The sequence below is a fragment of the Rhinichthys klamathensis genome, unplaced genomic scaffold (assembly GCF_029890125.1).
Source record: "Rhinichthys klamathensis goyatoka isolate OS25496 unplaced genomic scaffold, OSU_Roscu_1.1 h1tg000184l_1, whole genome shotgun sequence".
Lineage (NCBI taxonomy): Eukaryota > Metazoa > Chordata > Actinopteri > Cypriniformes > Leuciscidae > Rhinichthys > Rhinichthys klamathensis.
In genome coordinates, this window is record NW_026606712.1 from 351,670 (window position 1) to 377,133 (window position 25,464).

General features: G+C 38.2%; 1 protein-coding gene across 3 annotated transcripts in view; it reads left to right on the top strand.

Annotated features, from left to right (window-relative positions):
* Nucleotides 1-321: 321 nt before the first annotated feature.
* The window catches only part of epn2 (epsin 2), a 30,237-nt gene continuing 5,094 nt past the window's right edge, over nucleotides 322-25,464 (top strand). Inside the window, exons 1-8 of one of the 3 annotated variants that reach the window (XM_056261609.1) lie at nucleotides 322-487; nucleotides 5,183-5,938; nucleotides 11,949-12,061; nucleotides 16,257-16,358; nucleotides 20,920-21,037; nucleotides 24,604-24,771; nucleotides 24,917-25,006; nucleotides 25,101-25,298. In XM_056261609.1, the coding sequence (XP_056117584.1) occupies nucleotides 5,344-5,938; nucleotides 11,949-12,061; nucleotides 16,257-16,358; nucleotides 20,920-21,037; nucleotides 24,604-24,771; nucleotides 24,917-25,006; nucleotides 25,101-25,298 (1,384 nt within the window). In that variant the 5' untranslated portion in view covers nucleotides 322-487; nucleotides 5,183-5,343. Of the gene's footprint in view, nucleotides 488-4,994; nucleotides 5,019-5,182; nucleotides 5,939-11,948; nucleotides 12,062-16,256; nucleotides 16,359-20,910; nucleotides 21,038-24,603; nucleotides 24,772-24,916; nucleotides 25,007-25,100; nucleotides 25,299-25,464 lie in introns of those variants that run through there. The other 2 variants (XM_056261607.1, XM_056261608.1) reach the window with 2 other exon arrangements.

Genomic DNA, 25,464 nt, shown 5'->3' on the forward strand with positions numbered 1-25,464 from the left:
GAGAATATTAAATTTATTTCCTTGAAAAAGCCCATCAGGGTCACAGTCAGATTTCTCTAATTTCAGCCCACTTGGGGGCCACATTCCACCGATTTGATCAGTTTCGGGAATAAGTCTCACGATGACGAAACCTATGCTCTAATTTCTGCTGAACACCGTATAATGCGTGTCTTGGTGGACTTTCATGGCCGTGAAGAGGCTTGCGGCGGTGATATTTCTGGAAATAAACAGTTTTAAGAATGAAACCCAGTGAGTTTGGTCACACCCTTTGGCTGGTCTCGCCCCTCCTGAGGAGGATGAATGTGCAATCAGACTCAGAGCGCCATGTTGAACGGTGTGGGTGTCACACACACACACAAGCCCAACACACCAACACTAACGCTCACCTCGGCCGTTTCTTAGAAAATAAAGTTCCTATATCTCTCATACGAGTAGTCTGTACTTATGCCGGGTGTTACCCCCGGTCATCATCAGCACAGGAGGTTTGGTAAGTTATTGTTTTTGTTTTCTAGTCGCTTCTCTCAGTGCGGCGATATCTCCACCGAGCACCACACTTCGGCTTGAGGTTTAACTAATTCAGGAGTTTTTTTAAAAACAAACTCACTTCTGAGAGTGAAGGACTATGATAAAGCTAGGTATTATTTGGGGTGTGAGTGGAATTAGAGCGACATTTGATTAAACTAGCAAGTTAGTCAAAGCATAGCCACAGTTAGCTAGCCTAAGCGGCTAATACTTCAAATCACTTTATAGCTTTTAAAAAGTCGTTATCCCTAAAAATAAAACATCAAAACACTACAATTCAGGTGTGCTAAGTCTTGCAACATTTTTAACAACATTATATTAGCAGCATAAAATAGTTTAGTTTTTAAAAAGTTCTCACAGTTGATGAAACTTTCGTCGTGGTTTCTGTTACGTTAGCTTGCTAACGTTAGTTAGCAATTAAACGTTAATAATGGAAACGGTCTGAAGTCGTTAACGTTGCTGTTGTACATCTTTTTAAACACACACGGACATTTAAGCGTAGGTTTATTTTTTATTTTGGTCAACAATAGAACGTTTTATGGGTTTGGTTTTGCTAACGTGCTAAAGTTAGCTTGATACTTAAAACATTTGTAACCGGCCTTGTTTGGTTAAACTGTTGGCAACAAGTATCCGTGGGATTTTGTGTTTCTATAATAGTTATACATTCAAATAGAGTTGTAAACACGTATTTTCTATTCATCTCTAATCTTCGTCCATTCCGTATATCTGTAAGTATAATTCCTCTAGCTATGGTATCTTAAATATTTTACCACGACTTAACTTGGGTTTATACAGTCCTTTATTGTTACGTTAACTAATAGCTTTCTGTTCTGATTAGATTTACGGTTTCTAATTCAGTATTGTTGTAGGTGTATCTGTGAGATTACTGTGTAGTCGCAAATCATTTGCTTAAGTTTGTGTAAAGACGGATTTGTAGATTGACCAGTTTGTTTAGTCGACACAACAAAGATTGTGGACAGTGTGACCCGACAGAACCGTTTTATCCCCACAACATGGACGTTTCACACAGTTCCCCCCTCTGATCTCCTAGTGGACACACCCGTGATTGAGGAGAATCATTGTCTGTTGTTTCTATAATCAATTTCTGCATCTTCATCTTTTAGTGTTTTGCTTCCTGTAATTAGACATTGTCTCTAGAGGACAACTGAGGAAGGAGCCGATCATCTACCTTTATTTAGCAACTGAAGTGGAGTTTACCAATTATCATGTCTTAAAAATAAAATAAAACTGATTTAGAGCTTGAACATAATATATATTGTAATATATAATATATGACGTGTAATTTCAAGGACATTCTATAGTATTATAGGACACAGTCTACTTGAAGTGGCAGAACCGGCTGGATTACCGGAGAGCAGAATATAGTGCTCATGCGCCCATTCTCACAAGCTCTGGCTTATGTGAAATTCACCATACCTTTTTCAGTTTTCCCTGCAGGCCTACGATGGAGGAATTGTAGATATGTGTGTATTTCAATGTTAGTGTTTATATGTAATAGTGTTTTGTGTGTGCATTGCAACATCTTTACACCTGCTTTTTCTTGCTGCTGGATTCACTTTGCCACCTTCCTTAGCGCTTCCACAATGGATCCTAAAGAGGCGAGACATGCTGGCGCTTGCCATGCACGCTATCTTTTGTTTGAATTGAGTCATACCTGGTTGCGCTGTCCTTCACAGCTGTGCAGATCTTGCTCTTGGTGTTTCTTATGCAGGATTTGTGTTCACTGCATGGGTGTCATGCAGCCCGTCATGGATCGGCATGGCCTGCGCATGTCAAATGAAGGAATAGGTCACATCAACTGCTGTGTGCAGCAAGGTCACCATGATTTTGGCGATTTTGGCTTGTTGCTTTTCGCTGCTAAAATGATATTGCCTATGTAATGTGTGCTGGTTTTTGGCGCCTGTATGTTTATGTAATTTTGCATTAGGTATTAACAGTTGCTTATTGTTGAAATCTTATTTTACATTTTGATTCTCTTTTTGGAAAATAGACCAAAAATATAGAAGACTCATTCTGCGCTGTAGTGATTCATGACTCATTGATGACAATTAAAGCCTATTGGCTGTTTAAAAGTAAAGCACGTCTCACCCAAACCTCAGGTTTCAACAGGCAATACATCAACACAGAAATGAAAACTGTGCTTGTCAAGCCATTTAATGTGGTCTTTAATTTTTATATGGTAATGCTTTTTAACCGCGTTAGAGAAATTACATTTACTTTGCTGTTAAGGGGAAAATATATTTTTCAAGGAGATATTTAGGTTCTCAGAATAAGGACTTTCTTTTTGATGGTATTAGATTTATGTAGTCGGAAGAGGCCATTTACATAGACCTTGTTTCTACAACTTTTCCAGTGTTTTCCTATGTAAACGGGTTAGAGGCTAGAAGGATGTCTTTGACTGTCATGCTCACATCACGTCTTTTGCAGCATCTCGCACATGACACTTCATTCTAAAATTGGAGAGCATATCATCAACCGAGTTCAACTTTTAAAAACACATCGGACGACCTTGTGTATTAAGTGAACTGAAATTATTAGCTTTGTTTTCAGCCCAAATTTATTGAAAATTGGAGGAGAATGTTGACTGCAACTGCAAGGATTTCAATTAGCTTGTACGCAAAAGCAGCTCTTCACTTTTCTGTTAAGAAGAAAATGTTATTGTTAGTTCAACCAAATGTTGAAGGTCATTTCAAGGAAGTTTTCAACAGTTCGCACTTTGCAGAATAAGGAAGCTCTGTTGCGATCTGGTGTTGACCAAACACTGCTGTGATTCCTCAAAATATGTTCATAGCAGCATTTCCATGTAGTGTGTGAGAGGAGTGTTGTCAAAACTGAATATTGTAGATGCAGATCAGGTTCTTTGGCACTCTTGTCTCAATTTTTTTAAAGAAGCATTTATGTATTTCAAAATTTTCAAAGTATCCTAAATTCATTAGTAGAAAAGAGAGGGATGTTGAGTGCGTTTACATGCACGTTCTTAAACCGATTATGCTTAAGCTGACATCGTGTGTGGTCATGTAACCGCTTTAAACCGTTTTCTTTTATCAGCGCAAGGCCATAAACCAATCGAAGCAGCTAGTTTTTTGCCCATTACCCCGATTTCGCCTGGCATGCAGCTTATTGAAGTGTGCATGTATGATATGTGACAGGAAACCGTTCTTATAAGGGAGATTTCAGCGCATCCTTATAGCCAAACTATACATTTTTCTTGTCCTTAGAAATATAAAAATGTGTTCTCATCTTGTGCAGCTGAAGGACAAGTGGTATAGTTGTAGTAGAAACTTTGGATTTCATCAAAAATATCTTAATTCTTGTTCTGAAGATGAACTAAGGTCTTTGGGGTTTGTAAAGACATGATGGTGAGTGATTGATGATACAATTTTCATTTTTGGGTGAACTAACCCTTTAACATCAACTGGCATAATAAATGGAATGCTTTGAGTGAAATACATGGATGCTTACGTTTAGACCACCACCGGGGAATAACCTAGGTTTTTTTTTCTTGAAAATGTGGTTTATTTGCATTGCCAGGTTATTGTTTAATTTGCATGTAAATTGGTAAATATGGTTATTTCAATAAACTGATTTTTGGTAGTTATCAGCAGATTGGTGTGCATGTAAACATGCTCTGTGCTGCTAACAGGACTTGCTATGCTGGGTCTTTGGCTCTGCTTCAACACTGATCACTGAGACTCCTTGATATTGGCGGGACATTGCCAGACCTGTTCTTTTAGTATGGAGGAGGCCACCACTTGCCTTGGATCCGCACACAGACCCGGGCCTGTGTACTGGCTTCCTGGGCCCCCGTCACAGTGAGAGCCACTGGAGCTTTGTTCCGGTAGTGATACAGTTGCCCCTCTCTTCCTCTGATGTGCTGGGTCTGAATTGGTCATTAAAGCAGCAGATGTTTCATTAGGCTGTGGCTGTATTCATGTGTATGCGGGCTGGGGGGAGAGGCAGTGGGGGTTGCTCGCAAGGCAGCGCTCTATTGGCTCCTCCGTGGGAGAGCAGGAGTCACATTTCAGTGGCTTTTAATGAATTTATGGGATAGGTTGAGATGTTTTGTTGGCAATGAAGCATCCCGGTGTGCTCAGGACAGGAAACTTATATTTAGAATGGCTTTGATGCTAGCAGAATTGACTGATGCGTTTGAGCTCCAGAACATGGATTGGTTTTACATGCCGTACTGTAACGGAGAGCAAAGTATGGTGCAATTACTTTTGGGAAATAAGATGTCTTCCCACATAAGTGAGTGTTGTGTTACCGTAAAGATGAGTAATAGAAGCACTTCACACACTAAGCCGCCCTTCTGTGTGTACACGGTTATGTTTTACCCCACACATACCTGGGTGGTAGACTTCTACTTGTGCTTAGTTTGAAAATGGAACAGCTGTGATCTATTTCTCTTTATCTGAACTGTGGTATCAACAGGAAGAGCTGCAAACTACAGTTCAGGAATGGACCATTAAACTTCTGTATGTTCATGTAACGCTTATCAACATGATCACTGTCTTTTCTTTGATAATTGCCTTAACTGTTTTTATGCACACTAGATTTTATGTAGTAGTCTACTATTATTTCTAGCTTCTCGTTTGAACCTTTTCTATTTCTGTCTGACATTTTTGGTTTTGTGTTTCAGGTAATGGAGGAATTCATCGAGCTGGCTTCCTTCTCTGTGTGGAAATGGTTTTAACAGGCACAGAGTAACACAGAGAAACTGTTCAAACGGATAACGTGTTCGAATAATTGCACAAAGGACTTATTTTTTATTTTCAATTATTTTTGACACTACACGCCACAATGCCAAGCTCAACTATTCGGAGACAAATGAAAAATGTGGTTAATAACTATTCAGAGCCAGAGAAGAAGGTCAGGGAAGCGACTTCCAATGACCCGTGGGGCCCCTCCAGTTCTCTGATGTCAGAGATCGCCGACCTCACTTACAATGTGGTGGCCTTTTCAGAGATTATGAGCATGATTTGGAAGAGGCTGAACGACCATGGAAAGAACTGGCGGCATGTGTACAAGGCCCTGACTCTGCTGGACTACCTAATCAAAACGGGCTCTGAGCGAGTGGCCCTGCAGTGCAAAGAGAACATCTTTGCCATACAGACGCTGAAAGATTTCCAGTATATCGATCGGGACGGCAAAGACCAGGGCATCAACGTCAGAGAAAAGTCCAAGCAGCTGGTGGTGCTACTAAAGGATGATGACCGTCTGAAGGGTGAGCGCTCTCAGGCCCTGAAGACTAAGGAGCGCATGGCACAGGTCGCCACCAGTGTGGGCAGCAACAATCAGATCGGCTTCGGCCGTGGCTCCAGCCAGCCCAACCTCTCCACCAGCTACTCGGAAGAGTACGGCAAGTCTGAGGGTTCACCTGCATCATATCATGGATGTAAGTTTCTTTGGTTTGTTAACTTACCAGGCATGGAATCCAAACATTTGTTGGTGCTAGCTGTGGGGTAAAATGGTTTTAAATATGGTAAAAAGTCTGTAAACAGTTTGATCTGATCAAGCCAGATATTTTGCCAAATATTTAAATAAAATGTATAAATATTAATAAATAAGTATTTGAAGTGCACTATCAGTGAGAACACTGCTCACACTATAGAGCTGGATGATTCTGGATCAATTGAGAATCATGATTCTGAATAGACAACTAAACGATAACATGTCATTTAATACTGTTTCTGACAATGTTAATGCTGCAGTCTGTATAAAAAATTATTCAATTTAGATTTTTCTTTATTCAGTTTGAATGAATGATTTATGAGTCATTCATAAAGACCACTTGTTTAATTACTGGATGAATTAGTGTTTTTAAACTAATCTTTTGAAAGAATGAGTCACTAGCCATGTTTCCATCCACATACATTTATGCAAATTTTGGGATGTCACATAAAAAGACGCAGGATGGAAACGCCAAGATGCGCATAGATTCTAAAAAAGCGCATAAAAAATGTATGCACAGAGGCGGATACATTTCCCCCCCCCCCATTCGATAAGACATGCGCATAAACTACAATGTAAACCCATATCCTCGAAAAAAATCCCTTGATCGAGATTGTGATCTTTTAAAGGGGTCATATAATGGTACATGCACTTTTACAAGTTGATTGTACTAAAATGTGTGTTGGCAGTGCCTGTACACAACCATCATATAATGATAAAAATCCATCCAGTGTTTTTGTTTTAATCTCCATATGTTTTCCCCTGCCTCAAATCGAGCCCGTTCGACCGTGTGACGTCACAGGGTCGGACGCCCCTCCCACGATTGTTGATTGACAGCAGTGTTTCAACACAGACCCGCCCTGAGCGAGCTGTCATCATAGTCCGTCATTGTTGATACGCTGGAGCAGAATAGCGTCTAAGCGATTGTGGTGTTCTGTTCTTGGGTGTAATAATGAACACAGCAGTCATTTTAATGTTCCTAAATCCGAACCGCTGAAGACGCAGTGGCTGAGTTTGTTTTCGAAGGGAATATTCCCCACGAGCAACGTCAACGCTTTCATGTTTGCGCAAATCATTTTATAAACGAGGGTCAGTATAAAGCTGGTTTTGCTAAGAAGCTGCTCCTGAAAAAAGAATCGGTAGCAACTATTTATGTTCCCTCTGCACCTTCAGAAGAAGTGAGAAGTTTTATTAACCTTTATATTAATCTTTGCAAATCGCGGGAAAAAGTTTTTCATGACCATTTGTTACGTCAATCTGTCAATGAACTAACGTATACATCAGTAAACACACATAGCGTTCGTATCTCACTTCTCTACCCTGCCAGTGCATACAAAAATAGATCAAAGTGACATTACGTTAACCAACCATTCAGAAACGTCCTGTTCAAGCCTTAATTGTCGAACTCCTTCGGGCCGTCATCTTGTTCTGGGTCCGACTCCGGTTCAAATTGATACGGTTGCACAGATGTGTCCTCAGAGACTCCCGCTGCCATTGTCAAGGCAACACTCCACGTGCGTTGTGTCAAAACGCCCGCAGAACAGAGGGGCGGAGTCATTATCATTTAAAGGCATATGTACTGAAACGGCGTGCTGAAAACAGAGCTGTTTTTGACCAGGTAAAATGAGTGTTTTCTTAAAATACTAATGAGAATTTTTAATAAAAGTATATTACAAAGTTTTCATTTAGAGCCTAAACATTCATATTAACTTGTACAAAAATGGCATTATATGACCCCTTTAATGATTAATCTTGCAGCTCTATCACTCTATTTGTACTACAAATAGAGATTACAAGAATTTTCCATACATATGCAAATTGTGACTTACCTTCAGTGTTCTTGTTGAGGTCCCTCTAGAACCCCAAACCTATGGTATTGGCTGAAAGAACATTTGATGGGTACTCAACCTGCACAAAGTAATAGCAAACATTGCAGCTTTTGATCAAGCATTACAAACAGTAACCTTCTGGAGTCCTAGAGAGCCAATGAATAATTCTTAATACTTGCAATGACATGTATTCATCTTATTCTTAATGTAAGAGTGGGCTAGGCCATTGTAACTTGATAGTATTTGAGGCGTCCGGTCTCATTCGCTTCCAGGGTTTTAAAATCGCTGTAACTGTGGAACTAAAGCTTTTTTAAATGCTACAGGATGCATTATTCTTGAGGACCATATTAAGCCCTTTACTGACAGTAATAGGTTGGCATCCTGCTGATCTTTTCCCTTTATATGTCTGAGTTGTTGCTGTTAATGGCAACAACTAAATCTGGGCTGGTGCTGTTGTAAAGGAGTCAACTTTGTTGAATTCATTTTGAGAAACTCTGCACACCTGGAGCTTTGACCACATGGGGCAAATTCTTTACACTGCAGACCAGGAAACTGCTAGTCTGCTGTTACCCTGCAGGAGATACATCCTCTGTTGTGCCTCCCTGCAGCACTGAGTGGCTGTACGTCTGCCCCGGACAGCTGCGTGCCGTTCATGTCCCACCCCTTTCCCTGAGCTTGTTACAGGAAGACAGAATTCCTCAATTCCCAGAGGTCTTTTGCTCTGCCCTGTGCTTCAGGGAGGAAGCTGTCTCTCTCCCTTTTTCCTTACTACCCCCAACCCCTTTTTATACAGGATTTGATAATCTTCTTGAGAGTAGTCAGCCAGTGTATTTTAATGACCCACATGTTGTAAAGTTAGAAATCTAAACATATGGTTAAGTTTTGTGACCTTCTCGTTGTGTGTCCTTTGTCTTCAGTTGCATTTAAGTGTGTTGGATTAAGCAGAATGTAGTTGAAAATAAAGAGTGTGTGGGGAGCTTCATAGCACAAAAGAGTCTGTAAACAGCTGACTCGTTAAAAAAGTGAAAATTAGAAGAAAAGCTGATATGTTGGCAGGAGTGTTTTGCATTCCAGTGCTAGTTTCCTTGTATTGTTTCTCTAGAAAGTGTAAATGGGCTCTTGGTCAAATCTAATTCACACTTCAACAGACTGAAGAAAATCAGAACATGGGTGCTTTTGGTAAAATGTTAAATTAATTCAGTGTTGTACGACAGAAGCTTTTGGATATTATTTTCTAGCATTTAGAAAGTAGAAAAGTAATCAATATGAATAAACGGTTAAGCCGAATTTTCAAAAGCGACACGGTCACTTTTATATGATCAACAGATTTAATATGTGCTTTTATTTGTATATAAACATTGATCAGTGCACATAAATGGAGACCAAGAAGCTCAAATATGACAGCTTGATGCGTGAAATTAAATGCATACAATGACAAAGATAAAGACTTAATATTTTTAGCATGTATTTTTATGATTTGTCTGGACAGCAAATAATATTTTGACAATAAAATTTGGATATTGTTTTTAGCAGTTTCAACCAGAAGTACAATATCAACATTGGCATGTGATCCTGAACAAAATAACCTATCAAAAATGAATAGCCTAATATGGATAGAAATACTATCCAAATATGTGGGTAGTACTTAATTGGAGTGTACTTTCCAAAATTACTGGTCATGCATTTACATATTACCCTAAAAATGTTAATACAAAATGAAAATACAATTATTGTGTTTTTTGGTGGTACTCACAAAATCCTTTGCAGTTTTACAATCTTCTTAAAAGTTGTGTTAGTCCTGCAGTGTGATATAAAAAACTTAATCTAAAATGACTTTAAACGGCATTGTCCATGCAGTTTTCATATTAACTCAGACTACTTTAATGTTTGTTTATTAATTTGTCATACCATAGGACCATTTAAATAAACATAAAGGCTAAAGGTTGTTTGGATATGAAGGTGATCTGTTAAATAATCTGAAATTATAGTTATGGTCATTTATTTATAAAATTTCTAATAAAATTGTGGAAAAAAGTTTGTCCATTTCATTTAGTAATAACTTGCATGCTGTTAACAAGTGTTATTACTGTTTTAGTCAAGTGATGTAATGTGACTACTGCTTATAAAACCGCTGACGGAAAACCTTTAGAAAATCCTCTCTAGTTTCTAATTTAGAAACCTATTCACATGAAGTCATTTTCAGATGTCAAAACAAGCATCCAGATTTAATCGCAAGAAAGCGTGTCAAAATGACTACCTATTTCCAAACTGTAAATGATTAGTTCATCCCCCCCAAAAAAATTATTCTGCATTTTACTCACTTTCATGTTGTTTTCGCACGGCAAGCAAGCATTTGAACATCCGGGTTTACTACAGTATGCGCGTCGCTGTAAATCTGTTCATCATATAATGCTATCATGTCTCTTCAGAAGACTTGGATTTGGATTAGACCACTCGATTGATTATTTTACAATGCCTTTGACATTTTTTTGGATCTTTTAAGTTTTAGAGGATTAGACTTTAAATGGATTTTTTACATAGTTTTTTTCAAGGCTATAAAATTATGTGAATTTTATAGCCTTGGATAAAACAACTCTCTATCGCGAATCATATCGTTTACATCAATGCATATCGTCACATTTTCATATTGCGATATCTAAATATAACAATGTATCGTCACACCCCTATTGGTAAAACTGTTTGTGAGATATTCCTTTAGCAAAGGTTTTGATCTTGTTTTAAATAGATTCTGGATAATTTACGTCAGCCAACAATAACATAATGCAGCCAAACTTTGCTCATGTCTTCAAACTCCAAAAACATTGGTCTTTTTTTGTGCTTAAATTAATCAGTAAAATTATTAAATTAATCTGTCATACAATGTGACAACATTTATTGCCTTTTATCAGAATCTTGGCCACATTTTGATTTTTTTTTTTTTTTTTAAATAAAAACCTATAGTACTATCAGTCAAACATCCAGCTGTGTTTCAAATAAGAACAACTGCAATTTGGTAGTACATAGCTTTAATGTCAGATGTCAGATCTGATGAACACAACCATAGTTATGAGTAAAATGGTGAGCCAATCCTGTTTACTCAGACACTGACAGTCTGTTAACTGACTGTCTGGTTGCACAAAAACAGCAAGCTCTAATCTGATTGGGTGCTTTACATGTCAGTCAGTCAGCCTCTTACTGTTTAAATGAGTGGTTATTGGTCAGAATAAGCTTTAAAAAAAAGTAGACGCTCTATGCCAATAACCAAACATCTTTCTCAGTCAGTCTATGAATGAAAAATAATTCTTGTTGCTTAAGTTATGATTCTAAGAAATTGACGCTGAACCACGCAGTTTGCATAATGAGTCATGTTTCCACTTTAGCCCAATAAGGTTGGTGTGGTGAGGACTGGAAGCACTTGTGATGTCATCTGTGATCTCACCAAAACACCACGCTCATTTCCCCTATTCGCCTTCACTGCTTTTCCCACAGAATCTCAAGCCCTTTGGTCGTAATTTCCATTCCCTCGAGGGTTAGAAACCGGGAAGCTTGTGTTTCTAAAGGCTGAGGCACTGAGAATCTCCAAGTCCAGTTTTTCTGATCGTTACTGAAGCGATACATCAAGACTAGGCCTAATGGCTGTCAAAGATATTATGGATCACAGACGAGCAGTCTATTGATTGATACTGCTTGCAATAAGACCGATGGAGACTTAAAACATCAGAGCCTTATCACAAATGCAAAGCTCTTTTTGTCAGATGTGCCATGCGCTTTACAGTTTGAGCAGTTGTGGTTGCTTTGAACGTAGGGTTAATTCTAGCCTTCTGACCTGTACTTTAAGGTGTTTGGCTCTTCAATGGCCTGTGACTGCTTCATATGTGCTTCTGAGATGCTTGTTTCATAAGCACATGGCTTGCCCTAATCCAATCAGTGTAGGAGGAAGTACTCTCGTCCACTGCTTTAGCAACAAGCTTATAATATGCAGGCTGTTGTGACTTGCCCAGCATGCAGATGGAAGTTTGGCTTCTTTATTCTGGCCTGACAACTTTCTCATAGACCCAACCGGGTGTGGTAGCAGTGCATTGCTTGAATGATAATGGGATTGTATGTGTATTTTGTTTGTTTCAGCCACATCTCCCAATGCATCTTCAGAGTTGGAGCAAGCCAGGCCTCAGACGAGTGGAGAAGAGGAGCTACAGTTGCAATTGGCTCTTGCCATGAGTCGAGAGGCTGCCGAGCAGGTGCAGTACATCACGTTACAGGGCTCCAGACTGACATTTCAGAGCAGTAGCCACTAAGTTCTACAGATGGTGGCACCAGCACCTGATTTGGTAGCGCTGGGGGGATTTTTAATCATAGAATTGATGTACCATTACTTTGAAGTGCTGGAAAAGGGCTTGAATTTCACACTCAACGTTGTACGAACCCTGAAATGAAAAATGCAAAAATATTACGCTTTTTCTGCCACAATACCATGGTTCCAGTTAGCGTTGCTACATTAAATGCATGGTGAATGTTGGTGATTTGTGGATTGAAAAGCCTTCTATAACTTGTTCGGCGGGTCTACCTTGAAGCTCAGAGGTACATTTTTATGTTTTACATTTTTAGAGCTTTTATGGCTTATATATGCTGCAGTGATTTCATATTTTTGTAGGCCAACCTGAAAGTTAACAACACCCTGGGTTCCCTCAATTAGTTAAGTATTTTTACAAGAGCACAATTATAAACAAAAGCGGTCTAGTGAGTAGATGACTCTACCTGTTGTGGTATTTAATGTCCCTGACAACCTCTGTAGTCCTGTTTAGCCACTTTTTCACAACTGCCTTTTTATGTCATAGAATAAAACGTGAAAATATCTTGAGCTTGGGTTAACCACTGACCCTATTTCAGACATTTAACCAAAAACCTATTCAAAAAACCCTATTGACCTCAAGAAGATGGAACCAGGAGTGTCAAAATGGTAACTTGTTTCTGAGTTTTGGCCTCCAAAAATACATCATCCCTGAAGCACTCTATTGAGCTGCACCTGCTTTGGACATGGCGTGAGGCCTATTCACGGAATACATTTACAAGTTTAAAGGGCATATTGCAGGTTAGAGGACCCAACGAGTCAATGTATAGAAAAATAATTTAGGAACTATATTTTCTTTAAAATATACTTATAAATACGCTACAGAAGCTTCTGGAGTCGTTTTTGTGAGAATTTTACTTCCGCGCCTGAAAATGGGCGTGGTGGGCGTGACGTAACGGGCGGGAGAGCGGTCGATTCAAACAACAGGAAAACAATGGATCGCAATGACATTTCGGACGCTGAGGAAATACTTACTCGTATGACGGACCACAGCCATACAGTTATGAGCCTGCTATGCTGCCGAGAGAGCAGGACAGGCCAGGATTAATGTTCGACAGAACGGTCAGAGACCAATTGAGTTGTGGAGTGAGGAGAACCAGTGGAGAACAGGGCAGGTGTCTTGGTGAGAGAGACCGGTGTTAGCTTATAGATATACATGTTCGCTAACGATATACACAATATTGTACAGATTATTACCATCGTATATCAGGACAGCAGACATGAGCATGTTTAGGGTAGATATATACTATTAAATGTATAAAATCTATACTTGAGTATATTTGTATTGTCCAAAAAACATACTCAAGTACATTTTTAATACATATTTTTCACCTGGGTTATAACATAAACAGAAAATTAAAGATTTGAATATTTAAACAACCTAATAATTTAGTTTTTCAATTACAAGTTGCCTCTATCACACTATTTGATGCCATTGGTACAGTATAAGGCGATCAATATTCTTGGTTCGGCATCCCATGTTGAACTCCATCATATCGCCGGGATGATAATCCTCCGATCTGAAGTGAACGCTACACACGACCGCATTTCTTGAAGCCGATGCGGAAGAGAAATCCCGTCTCTTCACCTGCACAAACCGCACCAGGCACGAAAGATATACAGCACCGTCCTTTTTCTTGTTATGGAAACCTGTGGACTCGATGTCCTGACAGGCCGGAGTTTTTGCAACCTCCACAAACACAATAATTTACCATGACGATGATAAATTGAAATACAAAAACTACCGAAAACACACTGACTCACGGCCGCTCTCACTGAATACCAGCCTACTCTGCACTGAGCCGAGGCTGAGGCTCTCTGACGTGACGTAAAATGACGCGATGTTGAGGAAAAAAAGCCATTTTTACGAGCAGTCCAAGAAACGCTCACTTTATCTACTAAATTAGTGCCCTTATGTCGTTTTAAAACATTTTATGTCCTGCATTAACTTTTCATATGGTATTTTCATACAAGATTATATATTAATTTAGATTTTTTTTTTACCTGCAATATGCTCTTTAAAGATTTAGAAAATAGATTTTAAAATAAAACTGTGCATCCCTATGAACTCGAAATAACTTCAGTTATTGATTCTGGTTATTTTCATTCCTTGATTTTAATTTGCTTCAATATTTATGAACAACACTACACCGTTAAAACCGTATTTTCACCACCCAGACAAGCAGCACGCAATTTCAGAGAATGGCTGTCTCTAATGGTTTACCATTAGCAAAGGTCTCGCCACACTGTGAACATAATCAAATAGTCATTTACTGCATCAAATGTGGAAAAGTATTTGTGACACAGGAGTTTGAATTGGCAGTGTGATTTTTATGTTTAGGCCAGTATTTGTCACCATAATAATTTGTATGTTGTCTTATCAGATACATATTTACCTTACTGTGCCTCCCAGGCATCTGTACCATTTACACACACTAACCAGGTCACTGTATTATTAGGCAATGGTGATAACTCTTATTTCTGGGATTTTTGCATAACATGAAAGCCGCTTTCACTACACTTGCATTTCAAATCTAAGTGTGCAGCATCAAGAAATGGGAAATATGGCCGTCTTTCTTCCCAATTGCAAGTTACACACATCCGCCCAGTTGTCCTTTTTTTGCAAGTTCGGGCCAGTCCAGCAAGATATTGTTTAGGAAACGTGCATATTAGTGTGGAAGCCATGCAACCACACAATTGTCTTACTGATTTAAAACCACATCTTGCACGTCTTATAAAAGTGATGAAGTGGGGCAGCTGATACTTTAGGAAATGTAATTTTCCAGGAAGCTCTGATTATGCTTGGGACTCGTATCAGCTGCTCAAGGAATAATGTGAAGGAATTCTGTGTGTGTTTGGACATCTGGGATAAATTTCCAAATGGAAAACGGGCATGTTGGAACTGGTGAGGGGGGGCTCGTCTCATTTCTGTGTAGCACTACTGGCCCGCTTAAACCTCACTGTACCTGTTAGCATATAGCTAGTCGGGTGTCGATAAAGGGTAATTCATTCTGTGAGCTTCTTCCCTGTCAGGCAAACTACAAATAGGGGTCATTTCATAAATTGACATAATTGAATGAGACAGTCAGATGTCCCAGATTTGTGATCATTATGAGGTGAAGGGAACCGTAGCGTTTTAACCGTTGATATAATGAGGCTTCTATTAAAATGTTGAAAGAGCATCACTCATCTCTAACTTTTCTGCTGTGTAAACAATGTCCTTTCTCTGTTGTATTTGCCTTCTGCATAAATCATTCTGTAACATCATGCTCCATATTACTCTAAAATATGCAAAAACGATCACCAATAAACATGTTTGATATTTTCAGTTAACCCAACCTTTAGCAGCACTAAACCACAGCAGCCTTGATTGATCACCTTATGAATTTCTGATAGTTTTTAGTGATTTGATTTGCAATAAAAAAAAAATCAAAAATTCAAAGTGAAATTCCAAAGACTGTACATTACCAGACACAATATGACTACTTTAGTAAAAGAATTCCCATCTTCTACATAAGAGCCTATTGCCATTTATTTGAAGTCTCATTGCAGCTGTTGTTATTTTTAAGTTTTATAATTGTATAATATCGGTTATCAGCCAAAAAAAGTTATTATATTGGTGTTGATTTATATCAGTCGAACCCTACAGCAGATCTGTTCTTGGTCTCCTTCCGCTTGGAAGGTTTAATTCATCTTGAATTTGACTAACCAAATGCAAAGTTATTTACTGCCACCAAATTAGCATAGGGACTAGATTACAGCCTATCTTCAGTTGCTTCCCACTAACATACTTTACATTTCTCACTTCCTTCCTGTCTCCTCTGTCCTTTGAAAGCAACCCGATGAGGAAACAAAGTACCGGGTGTGTCTCTTGGTTTTCTAACACAATTGAGTTTTGGTTTCAGTGTGTAATTGTATAATCTTTAAATTTTTACATGCTTAAGAAACTGATTTTTGATGCTGAATCATGATGAATCACAACAACAGGGCAGCAGGTTCACGCTGTGATTCAGCAGACGGCATGCGCTCCATAATTCGTGTGCTATAACGTATTCTTTTGTGTGTCTGTGTTTGTGGTTGTTCAGGAGGAGAGGATGCGTCGTGGGGATGACCTGCGGCTCCAGATGGCTCTGGAAGAAAGCCGTAAAGACTCCAGCGGAGGGAAAGTGGCCAAGAAGAAGAAAGAGGTAGGTGCAGGTTCTGAGCGCTTTAACTCATCAGTAGGCCTGAAATGAATCTGTGGCCACTAGGGGTGGGAATCGCTAGGCACCTCACGATACAATATCATAACAGCATATTCTGAATCTCTAACATACAATAATAGACTTATAACCAACATCCTCCTGTTATGTGCTATTGAGCAATATAATCCTTCAGACAAAAAAAACAACAAAAAAATAGAATCACAAGAATAAAATCACAAACAGCTTTCATACAAAAATATAGAATTATGTACCAGCAGCTCTCATACAAAAATAATGCTTGTGGACTTGCGCATATTTTGAATAATTTATGATATACAAAGCTACCTAATAAATAATAAAGAATCTAAGACTTATGACTTGAAATTGTTGCTGTATACCACAATCAAAAACAGCTTATACAAAAAAAAGTATATGAGAATCTGTAGAGAGCACAGTCAAAATGTAACTTTTTGTGACTGGCATTGCACTGATACACACTGTGACTGTGGAGGGCTGTACAGTAAACCTACGTATAAAGTACGTATAACAGATCTTTTTACAGCATATTGATGTGAAAACTTAACAATAAAGAAAGCAGCTCTCATACAAAAATACAAAATGGGCCACAATGAAATTATGCCAATTTTCCATACGTTAGATTTTAACTCAGAGGGGTGCCGTTCGGATTTCGCGCTCAGCCATCATGCATCTGTTATGTGCACGCCACAGACTGTCCGGGCGCTGGACTTCCGCGCTTCAGAGTTCCGCCTTTTACGTTCCGTCAATATTACGTTATTAGAAAATATATTTGTTTTTAGAAAATCGATTTTTGACATTTGTGAATCGATTCAGAATCGTCCGCATTGCGATGCATCTAAGAATTGATTTTTTTTCCCCACCCCTAGTGGCCACACAAAACTCCGGTTTACACACCCCTCACCTCCTGCATGTTCATTTATTAAGAGAGAGTTCACCCAAAAATGTTTAATTCTCTCATAATTTACTCAACCTCATGTTGTTCCAAACTTAATTGATTTTCTTACTTGTCTAGAAAGTACCATAAAACAAGAAGGCCTAATTTGATAGAATTTGTGCACTTGAAGAGTTTGGTTCCAAAACGCGATAAACGCCATTTTTAAAAAAAAAATTAGTTACTGCAAAAATCAGTATTGTATCTGGTTGGTATTGAAAAGTCAATGTTTAATTTTAAGTAAAATGCGATATCCGCCGTGTTATTCTGTCATGTTTTCTCCCTTTCTTTCCAAACCGCGACAAACGCCAGTCTCCCTTCTCTGCAGAATGTGATATATCCGCTCTCAACCAATCACAACGCACCATTCCACGCAATGTAAACAGTAACGGCAGCGCCTTAAATACACCCGGCTTCCTAGTTTTTCTTATCTATTTTGTACTTTTCGATCTACAAACAAACAAAAAAAAAGAATAATTTTGACGGCATTGATGACTCGTGGTTGTTTCTGCGGTGGGTAAGAAACGTAAGGCATCGAAATCGAATCATTTACGTGAGGAGATTAAGAAGATGAGGCACTCGGGAGGAGGAAAAATGTTTTCAATCTTCTTTACAGTTCTTAATAAAAATATTATACTAATAAACTTACGTTGTTGTGTATTTTCAACAGTTTCAATAAATAAAAAAAACTTGTATATTGATTCAATGGATTAATTGCATTTTGATTTTTTTTTTTAATGGATTTATTGCATTTTGGGGGAAAAAATAATCAGTTTTTATAATAAATCTTTGAAAATCAAAACCTGGATTTTAATTTGTTTTGTTATTATGACCTACAAATGCTATGTGAAAGTTTGAAACAGAAAATAGTGGTTTTCATCTTTCCACTTTCTTGGTAAAGAAAACACATTTTTACTCAAATTAATCAAAATGGATTTATTGCGTTTTGGAACCAAACTCTTCACTTTTCTCCCCAAACTGGTAGAGAATTCTGCTCAACACTGTGAAGTAGAAGAAGAAAAAAATTTCATTCATCATTTGGTTTGATTTTAGGTTAGAATTTATGAATACATAAATGTACACTAGAGTTCAGAAGATTGTTTTGTCTCTTATGAACATTTATTTGATGAAAAATACTTTGTTACTATTTAAAATAATTTTCTATTTGAGCATTTTTTTTAAATGTAATTTATTCCTGATGTCAAAGCTGAATTTTTTTAGCATCATTACTCCACTCTTCAGTGTCACGTGATCCTTCAGAAATCATTCCAATATGATGATTTGCTGCGTAATAAACATTTATTATTAGGCAGCGGCTATTTGCACTAAGATAGATATTAGGGATGGGACGGTATGAAAATTTCATATCACGATTATAGTGACCAAAGTTATCACGATTATCAATATTATCACGGTTTTGTTCAAATGAGATGGAAATGTTCAAAAAGAACTGATGCTCACCCTGAAAACATTTGAAAATCAACAAACAAAAAATACAATTAGCAGTAATATGCACTTTTTTAAGCATCAACATTATATTAACATTAACATGGAGCCCTGAGAGTGAGATGTATAAGTTTTCCTAGTGCAGGTTTTAATGAACCCGTCATTAAAGCCTATCATTAGTAATGATAATAACACTTATGGATGTGTGTGACTGAATATTATTATTATTAATAAATAATAAATCACTTTCTCTCTCTCTCACACACACACACACGCACGCACGCACACACACTTTAAATGAACAAAATATGTTGGTTGGGTCAGGGTGACTAAACTACTGGCATACTTATAATGACTGTTGTAAATAGCAACGCACTACACAGCGCACATCCATGTCTCGGATCACCGCGGACGCAATCTCTGGTTTCATTCAAATGTGTATGTCTTGCGTCTCAGTTTTGATTGTATTGAAAATAAAATCAGAGTAATTTAGTATTAATACTACTACAATATTGTTGTAGTGATCACATTACTTTACGATTGATTTGGACACTGTAACTTGTATAATGGATTTATAAACCGGTAAGATTTAAAAACATTAAGTTAATCACAATTCAATATTTCATGTCCCTGAAATTATTTCTGTGGTAAAAAAAATAAAAATAAAACTGTAATAAGTTTACTATGAATGAATACAATACATTATCCCTTAAATGTCACCCTTAATAGTTTGAATATGTTCGTTCGTCTTGGCTCAAATCCACTTGCTGTAAAACTTTTCTCTTCGCGGAAGCTTTGCAATAATTACAAGTGAGATAATGAAATAATTCATCTCCAATAAATTTTGTCTAATTATTTGCCCAAGTTAGTTGTGGTATTAAGGTAAAAATTAAGTCAGTGGGTGGTTGTCACGTAACGTTAGATGACTTAGCAGATTTGACGTGTTTCCCCCTTTTGCAGCGAATTTCCTCTTGCAAGATTTGCAGACAGGGTGCCCATCCTCGATTAAATTGCCCTCGGGACTCTTGTAATAGCCAAAATACACCATACCTCCGATTTTGTCCTCTTGGATGGCTGAAAAATCTCCCGTGCGCTGTCACTGCCTTCCGCCATGTCTTCTCGCGCAAAAAAAACAACATTGCATCTGCGCGCCTGCTCGCGCTTGCGTCAGACTGATTCTGGCTGGACAGGATTTACCGCGAATTTTCAAAATCACGATAATCAAACACGGTTTTTATGATAATTAAATTTTAAACGATAATACTAACCGCCAGGACATTTTATCGTGGTTTATTGTGAAACCGGTAATCGTCCCATCCCTAATAGATATTGCAATAGATGCTATTTACACTACGTGAAAATAGCATATTTTCTTAGCGACACATGCTATTCACACTAAGTGCAAATAGCTATAGGTTCTATTTACACTTAGTGAAAATAGCAGTATTTTGCGATGTGTAAATAGTAGTTGGATACTATTTGCACCTCAGTATTTTAGTTCATTATAAAATAGCATGCAATAATGACACATTGAGTGTAAATTATGTATTTATTCAATAAATGCCGCCTTATTGGGACAATAAATCCCACACTACACCTACCCTTAACCCTACCCGACAAACACTTTATTATTAAATAACCGTTAGGCACGGAGTTAGTGTAAATAGCCTCTACTACCATGGTGGGATATTTGCACTTAGTGTAAATACAATAGACACTGTTATTATTATTATCATCGATGTTGAAACTGTTGTGCTGCTCAATATTTTTGTTAAAACTAAATACATTTGTTTATTGATACATTTAATGCATCCTTGCTGAATAAAAATACTGAATTTGTTTTGATCACTTTGTTTTGCCTTTTCGTTTTTTTGTTTGTTTTTTTATATATAAGTTCTATGGTCTGACTTTAATGTTTTACCACAAAACTACTTTTAGCTAAGTAATGCCACCAGAAAACCATTTTTTAAATCTCTTCAATTAACATAATTTTCCCTTTCTTTCCTTGCGGACTTGTTTACTCAATGTGAGTATTTATCTTCCGATTGGCTACCAAGTTCACATTGACTGTAGCTGGTGTGATTGTTTTGGACAGTAGGATGTAACTGTGGGCACTTATCTCATACACTGTGTGTTTAGCCTCCACAGTCTTCTCTGATGGATCTGATTGACCCGGTTCTCAAGGGCCCTGCCGATCAAGCTGCGGACCCTTGGGGAGCAGGTGGTGCAGCCGCAGGCCCCGCCTCAGACCCCTGGCAGTCCTACGGTAATTACAGACACGCGCACAAACTAGGGCTTGACAATATAAATAAGATTGCCATTAGACTTGTTATACTATCCTTCCTGTTTTTTTCACCATTTATATCTACATTTTACAGTGCAAACATTTGCTTAACATCAGAAATCACAGTTTTAAACCAATTTGGTGCAAATATATAAATATTGAGATATGAGGAAAATATATCGCCCAACTTTCTCACCAGAATCATTTGCATAATAGATATAAGGCAGATTTACATCTAATTTTGTCACATATAAAAGAAATAACCCTCAATGGTCAGGATGTGAAGACCACCTGTTAACCGAAAGCTCCCTTTTCTTTAAGGGCCCCACTCCCCCCCCACAGGCTCTATTTCATAATGTTGTTTGTGCCTGTAGCTCTTCGTGGCAGCTCAGTAATGTAGCTAGGCCGGTAGTTGTGCATTCCAGTGTGCACAAAACAAAAGAGATTCAGTATTCAGATCTGCACTGGTAGAGTGAGCACAGAGTCTGTAAAGGGGTTCCTCTTCGAACAGCCCAGTTCTCTTAATCTCTTGCAAATGTTCTGACTAAATTAAGCCAGACTAAAGTCATGAAGCGAATGGAGAGAAGGTCTTAGGCAGGTGTGCGTGTCTTCTGGAAGACGAAACCCTAAAACTCCCACTGCATATTTCATAATTGGGTCACCTTCACTCCCATTTAACTTGCGTCACCTGTCACACCCATTTGTAAAGTAGAATTTCTCTGGTTGTTTTAGCTATTTTTGATATAATTAAATAGGTGCAAATGACTTAAACACCGCATAAATTTATTTTCTAAATGCATCTTATTGTGAATGTTATTGCTGCATGTTTTTTTTTTTTTTTGTAACTTAATTTAATTTTTAAATGTACTTTTTTTTAATAAAAATGTCAGCTTGACCTTCCAGTGAAATGACAGACTTATCTCTGGTAACTTGTGCTGAACTTCTCCAATCATTAAGTCCGCTTAAACCCAGTCGCTATCTTACAATCAACTACAAGCTTGCATTTAGATCAAACTAATCAACAAGTGATGGATAAGAAGTACCTGCCCTACTTTTTTCTTCTTTTTTTTTCATAATCCATTTCACTCAGATATACGTCACAATTTAGCTTTGGAGGTTTGTATCTATGGTAGTTACTCTGATACAAAGGTTCTGCATTGTGGGGTGCGTCAAGGGAGTTGCCTTGGACCACAGTTATTTTCTATTCTTATTAATGATCTGTCTTTTATTTTGAGGTGTGCCACTATTGCCCTATATGCAGATGACTTGACTATTTTTGTGTCTGATTATGACTCTACCAGACTTAATACTCTATTAAATAATGAACTACAATTAATTGAAAATTGGAACAGAGTAAATAGATTAATGTTGTGAAGAGTAAATGTATGATGTTGGGATCTAATCATCTTTTAAAAGATTCCCCTGCTTTGAATTTGTCAGTTGGTGGTTTGATAATTGAACAAGTGGCGGAGGCCAAATTGCTCGGCGTGATTTTTGGACAGCAGGTTGACCTGGAACGCTCAGATAAAATTATTATTGAATAAAATGGGCAGGAGTATGGCTGCAGTTCGCCATTGCAGAAAATGCATACCGATCAATAGTTTTGTGTCATCTGGACTATTGTTCCATCATTTGGGCTTCAACTACAGAGAATAATTTAAACAGATCACAGATTGCACAAAATTAAGCATCTCGGCTTGTTCTAAACTGTTCTTTTAGAACAAGTATCAGGGACATGCACAATCAGTTAGCATGGCTTCATGTAAGAAGCAGAATTAATTATTCTCTTATTAAATTCTTAAAAAATATGATTATTACAAAAGCACCTGAAATTATTTATAGAAGATTGACCACCTTCAGTGACGTTCACTTCATACCTATTCCACTCGTCAATCAAGTGAAGGGCGTTTCTCGTTACCTGCCTGTCGAACAAATCAACTTCAAAGAACCTCATGGTATAGATCAGGGGTCTCAAACTCAACTTAACTGGGGGCCGCTGGAGGTAGAGTCGGGGTCAGGCTGGGCCGCATCAAGTATTCCTTAAAAAAATAGTATTCAAGTATTCCAAAAAAGGAGTACAACTGATCCAATCTTCTCAATATTTATTATTAACGTTTCTTCTGAACTGTTCCTCTGAATTTGAACATTCCTTTCTGTACATGATTGGTTCTTTATGAGCTGTCCTTCTGACAGTTGAAGTTCATTTTACAAACTTTCTTTATCTTTTCCTTATAACACATATTTGTGATATTTATATTTGCTTATGTCCTTTTTATTTTCTTTATACAACACATTAATGATATTGAATGTTTTTTTTGGAAGGCACATTTCCTTTTATTATACTTAGAAAAACAATTATTGCTTTTGAAATACAAATATTTGCAGTCATGTCTGCCCGTCTTATTGAATTATTTTTACACATGTACAGTGTCTCAAATTACTGACTGCACAAATCAAAGCAAACCTTCTTATCAACCTGTTGGACACATATTACAAGCTCAAAATGATTATTCTCACATTGTTTTAGAGCAGGGTCTCTCTCCAACACGTCGCTCGCGAGCTGCCAGTAGCTCGTGGCCTGATTGGTGGTAGCTCGACAAGGGGCCGTTCACATATCGCGCTCACATATTTTGTGCGCTTAAGTTCGTTATTTCAAATGTAGGCGCGCTGCAATCGCGCTCATAATTGAAGCGACGCGCTCATTTTTTTCCAGGCGCAGTATGTTTGTACTTTGCGGTTGTCTATGACAACTATTGACAACAAACCCACCGTAAGCTGTCACGAGACTATCTATGGTAGCCCGTAAGGGATACATTTTTTTTATTTTTTTTAAAACGCGGCATACGCAATGACGGGCCGCACTAACATTAAACTTTAATGTCAAGTAGGGGGCCACAAAATATCGGGCCGCAAATGGCCCGCGGGCCGCGAGTTTGAGACCACTGTTATAGAGCAATGGTGGCATGGAACTCGCTCCCGATATTTTTGGTCTCAGAGTCACAATGTTAGTTTTTCCAAAAGATTGAGACTATTTATTTACTTTGGAGTACCGTAACTGTAATTAATAATGACTGGAGAATGAGCTATGGTAATTGAAATGTGATTTTCATATTTTATATTCTACCCAGAGAGTGGCAATATTTTGTACATAGAAGAGCTTTCATTGTGATATGTTGTTATGTTTAGTGTATATGTGTTGTGCTGTGTGTGTGATTTAGATGACTTATATGATGTTGTGTGCACTTCTGTATTTGTCTTCATTGTTGTACAGCTTTGATGTTAATATTTTGTTACAAATTAAGACCCCAGGAAGAATAGCTGCTGCTTAATGGAGTAGCTAATGGGGATATAAATAATAAACAAATAAACAAATGTGGAAGAAAAGATCTGACGCTACTTCAGTTACATTGCGACTTGGAAGTCTCATCAGGTTTTTTAAATTTTATTTATTGTTAAAAGAGTGTCCGATTAGGATAGTGGCAGTGATTTTTCATCGTAGTTTTTAGTTAAGTTGCCAGTTACCTAACACATCTGTGTGTATCTTCCAGGTGCCACCCCTAAGCCAGCTGCTCCTGTGGATCCCTGGGGTCTTCCCAGTGCCTCTTCCTCAGTCACTCCTCTGAAGAGCAGTGACCCCTGGGGGTCGACCCCAGCTCCTGCAGCTGCTGACCCCTGGGGCCCAATGCCTGCCACCCGCCCCAAAGCTCCTGCTACAGGTGAGCTCTGAATTCTCAAGTTCAAAATATTTCTGTTACATTAGGAAATAAGGCCGCTCTCTTATTTTGAATATATAGATCTTTATAATGTCTTTTATGCTTTCTTTCTTTATTTTTAATCCCAACCATCTCTCATTTCCCTCAGTCGGTAGCTTTGATCTTTTTTCCGCACCAAATGGTACTTCCAGGGAGGACCTCTCTGAGTTTGATAGTCTTCGTTCCTCGGCACTGACAGGTAAATGCTGACCACTTCTACTACTACAGTTTACTAGTTAAAACAAGGCTTGTCTCTTGTTGGGAATGACATGAGGATGTGATATTTTTCTCAGGTGATGGTCGAGGAAGCTCTGCCTTGCCATCGCAGACCAGCTTGTCTGTAGGCTCTGATCTGTTTGACTTACCGAGCGGCCCAATCAGAAAAACTCCAGAGTCTTTCCTGGGTCCCAACGCCGCTCTTGTCAACCTAGACTCTCTGGTCAGCAAGCCTCTCCAGCAGGCTCCAGTCTCCAACCCCTTCCTTGCTGGAGGTACCCTTCACCAATAACAACATGTTTTAAATGTATTATATCAGTAATCGTGATACTGTGTGTATGTTTATATTTCAAAATAAGAGTCCTGGTTTATTTAACTCTTATTTCTAGTTACAAATTTATTTTATTTTTCCGCTTTATGCATATGTATTTTTTTCTGTTT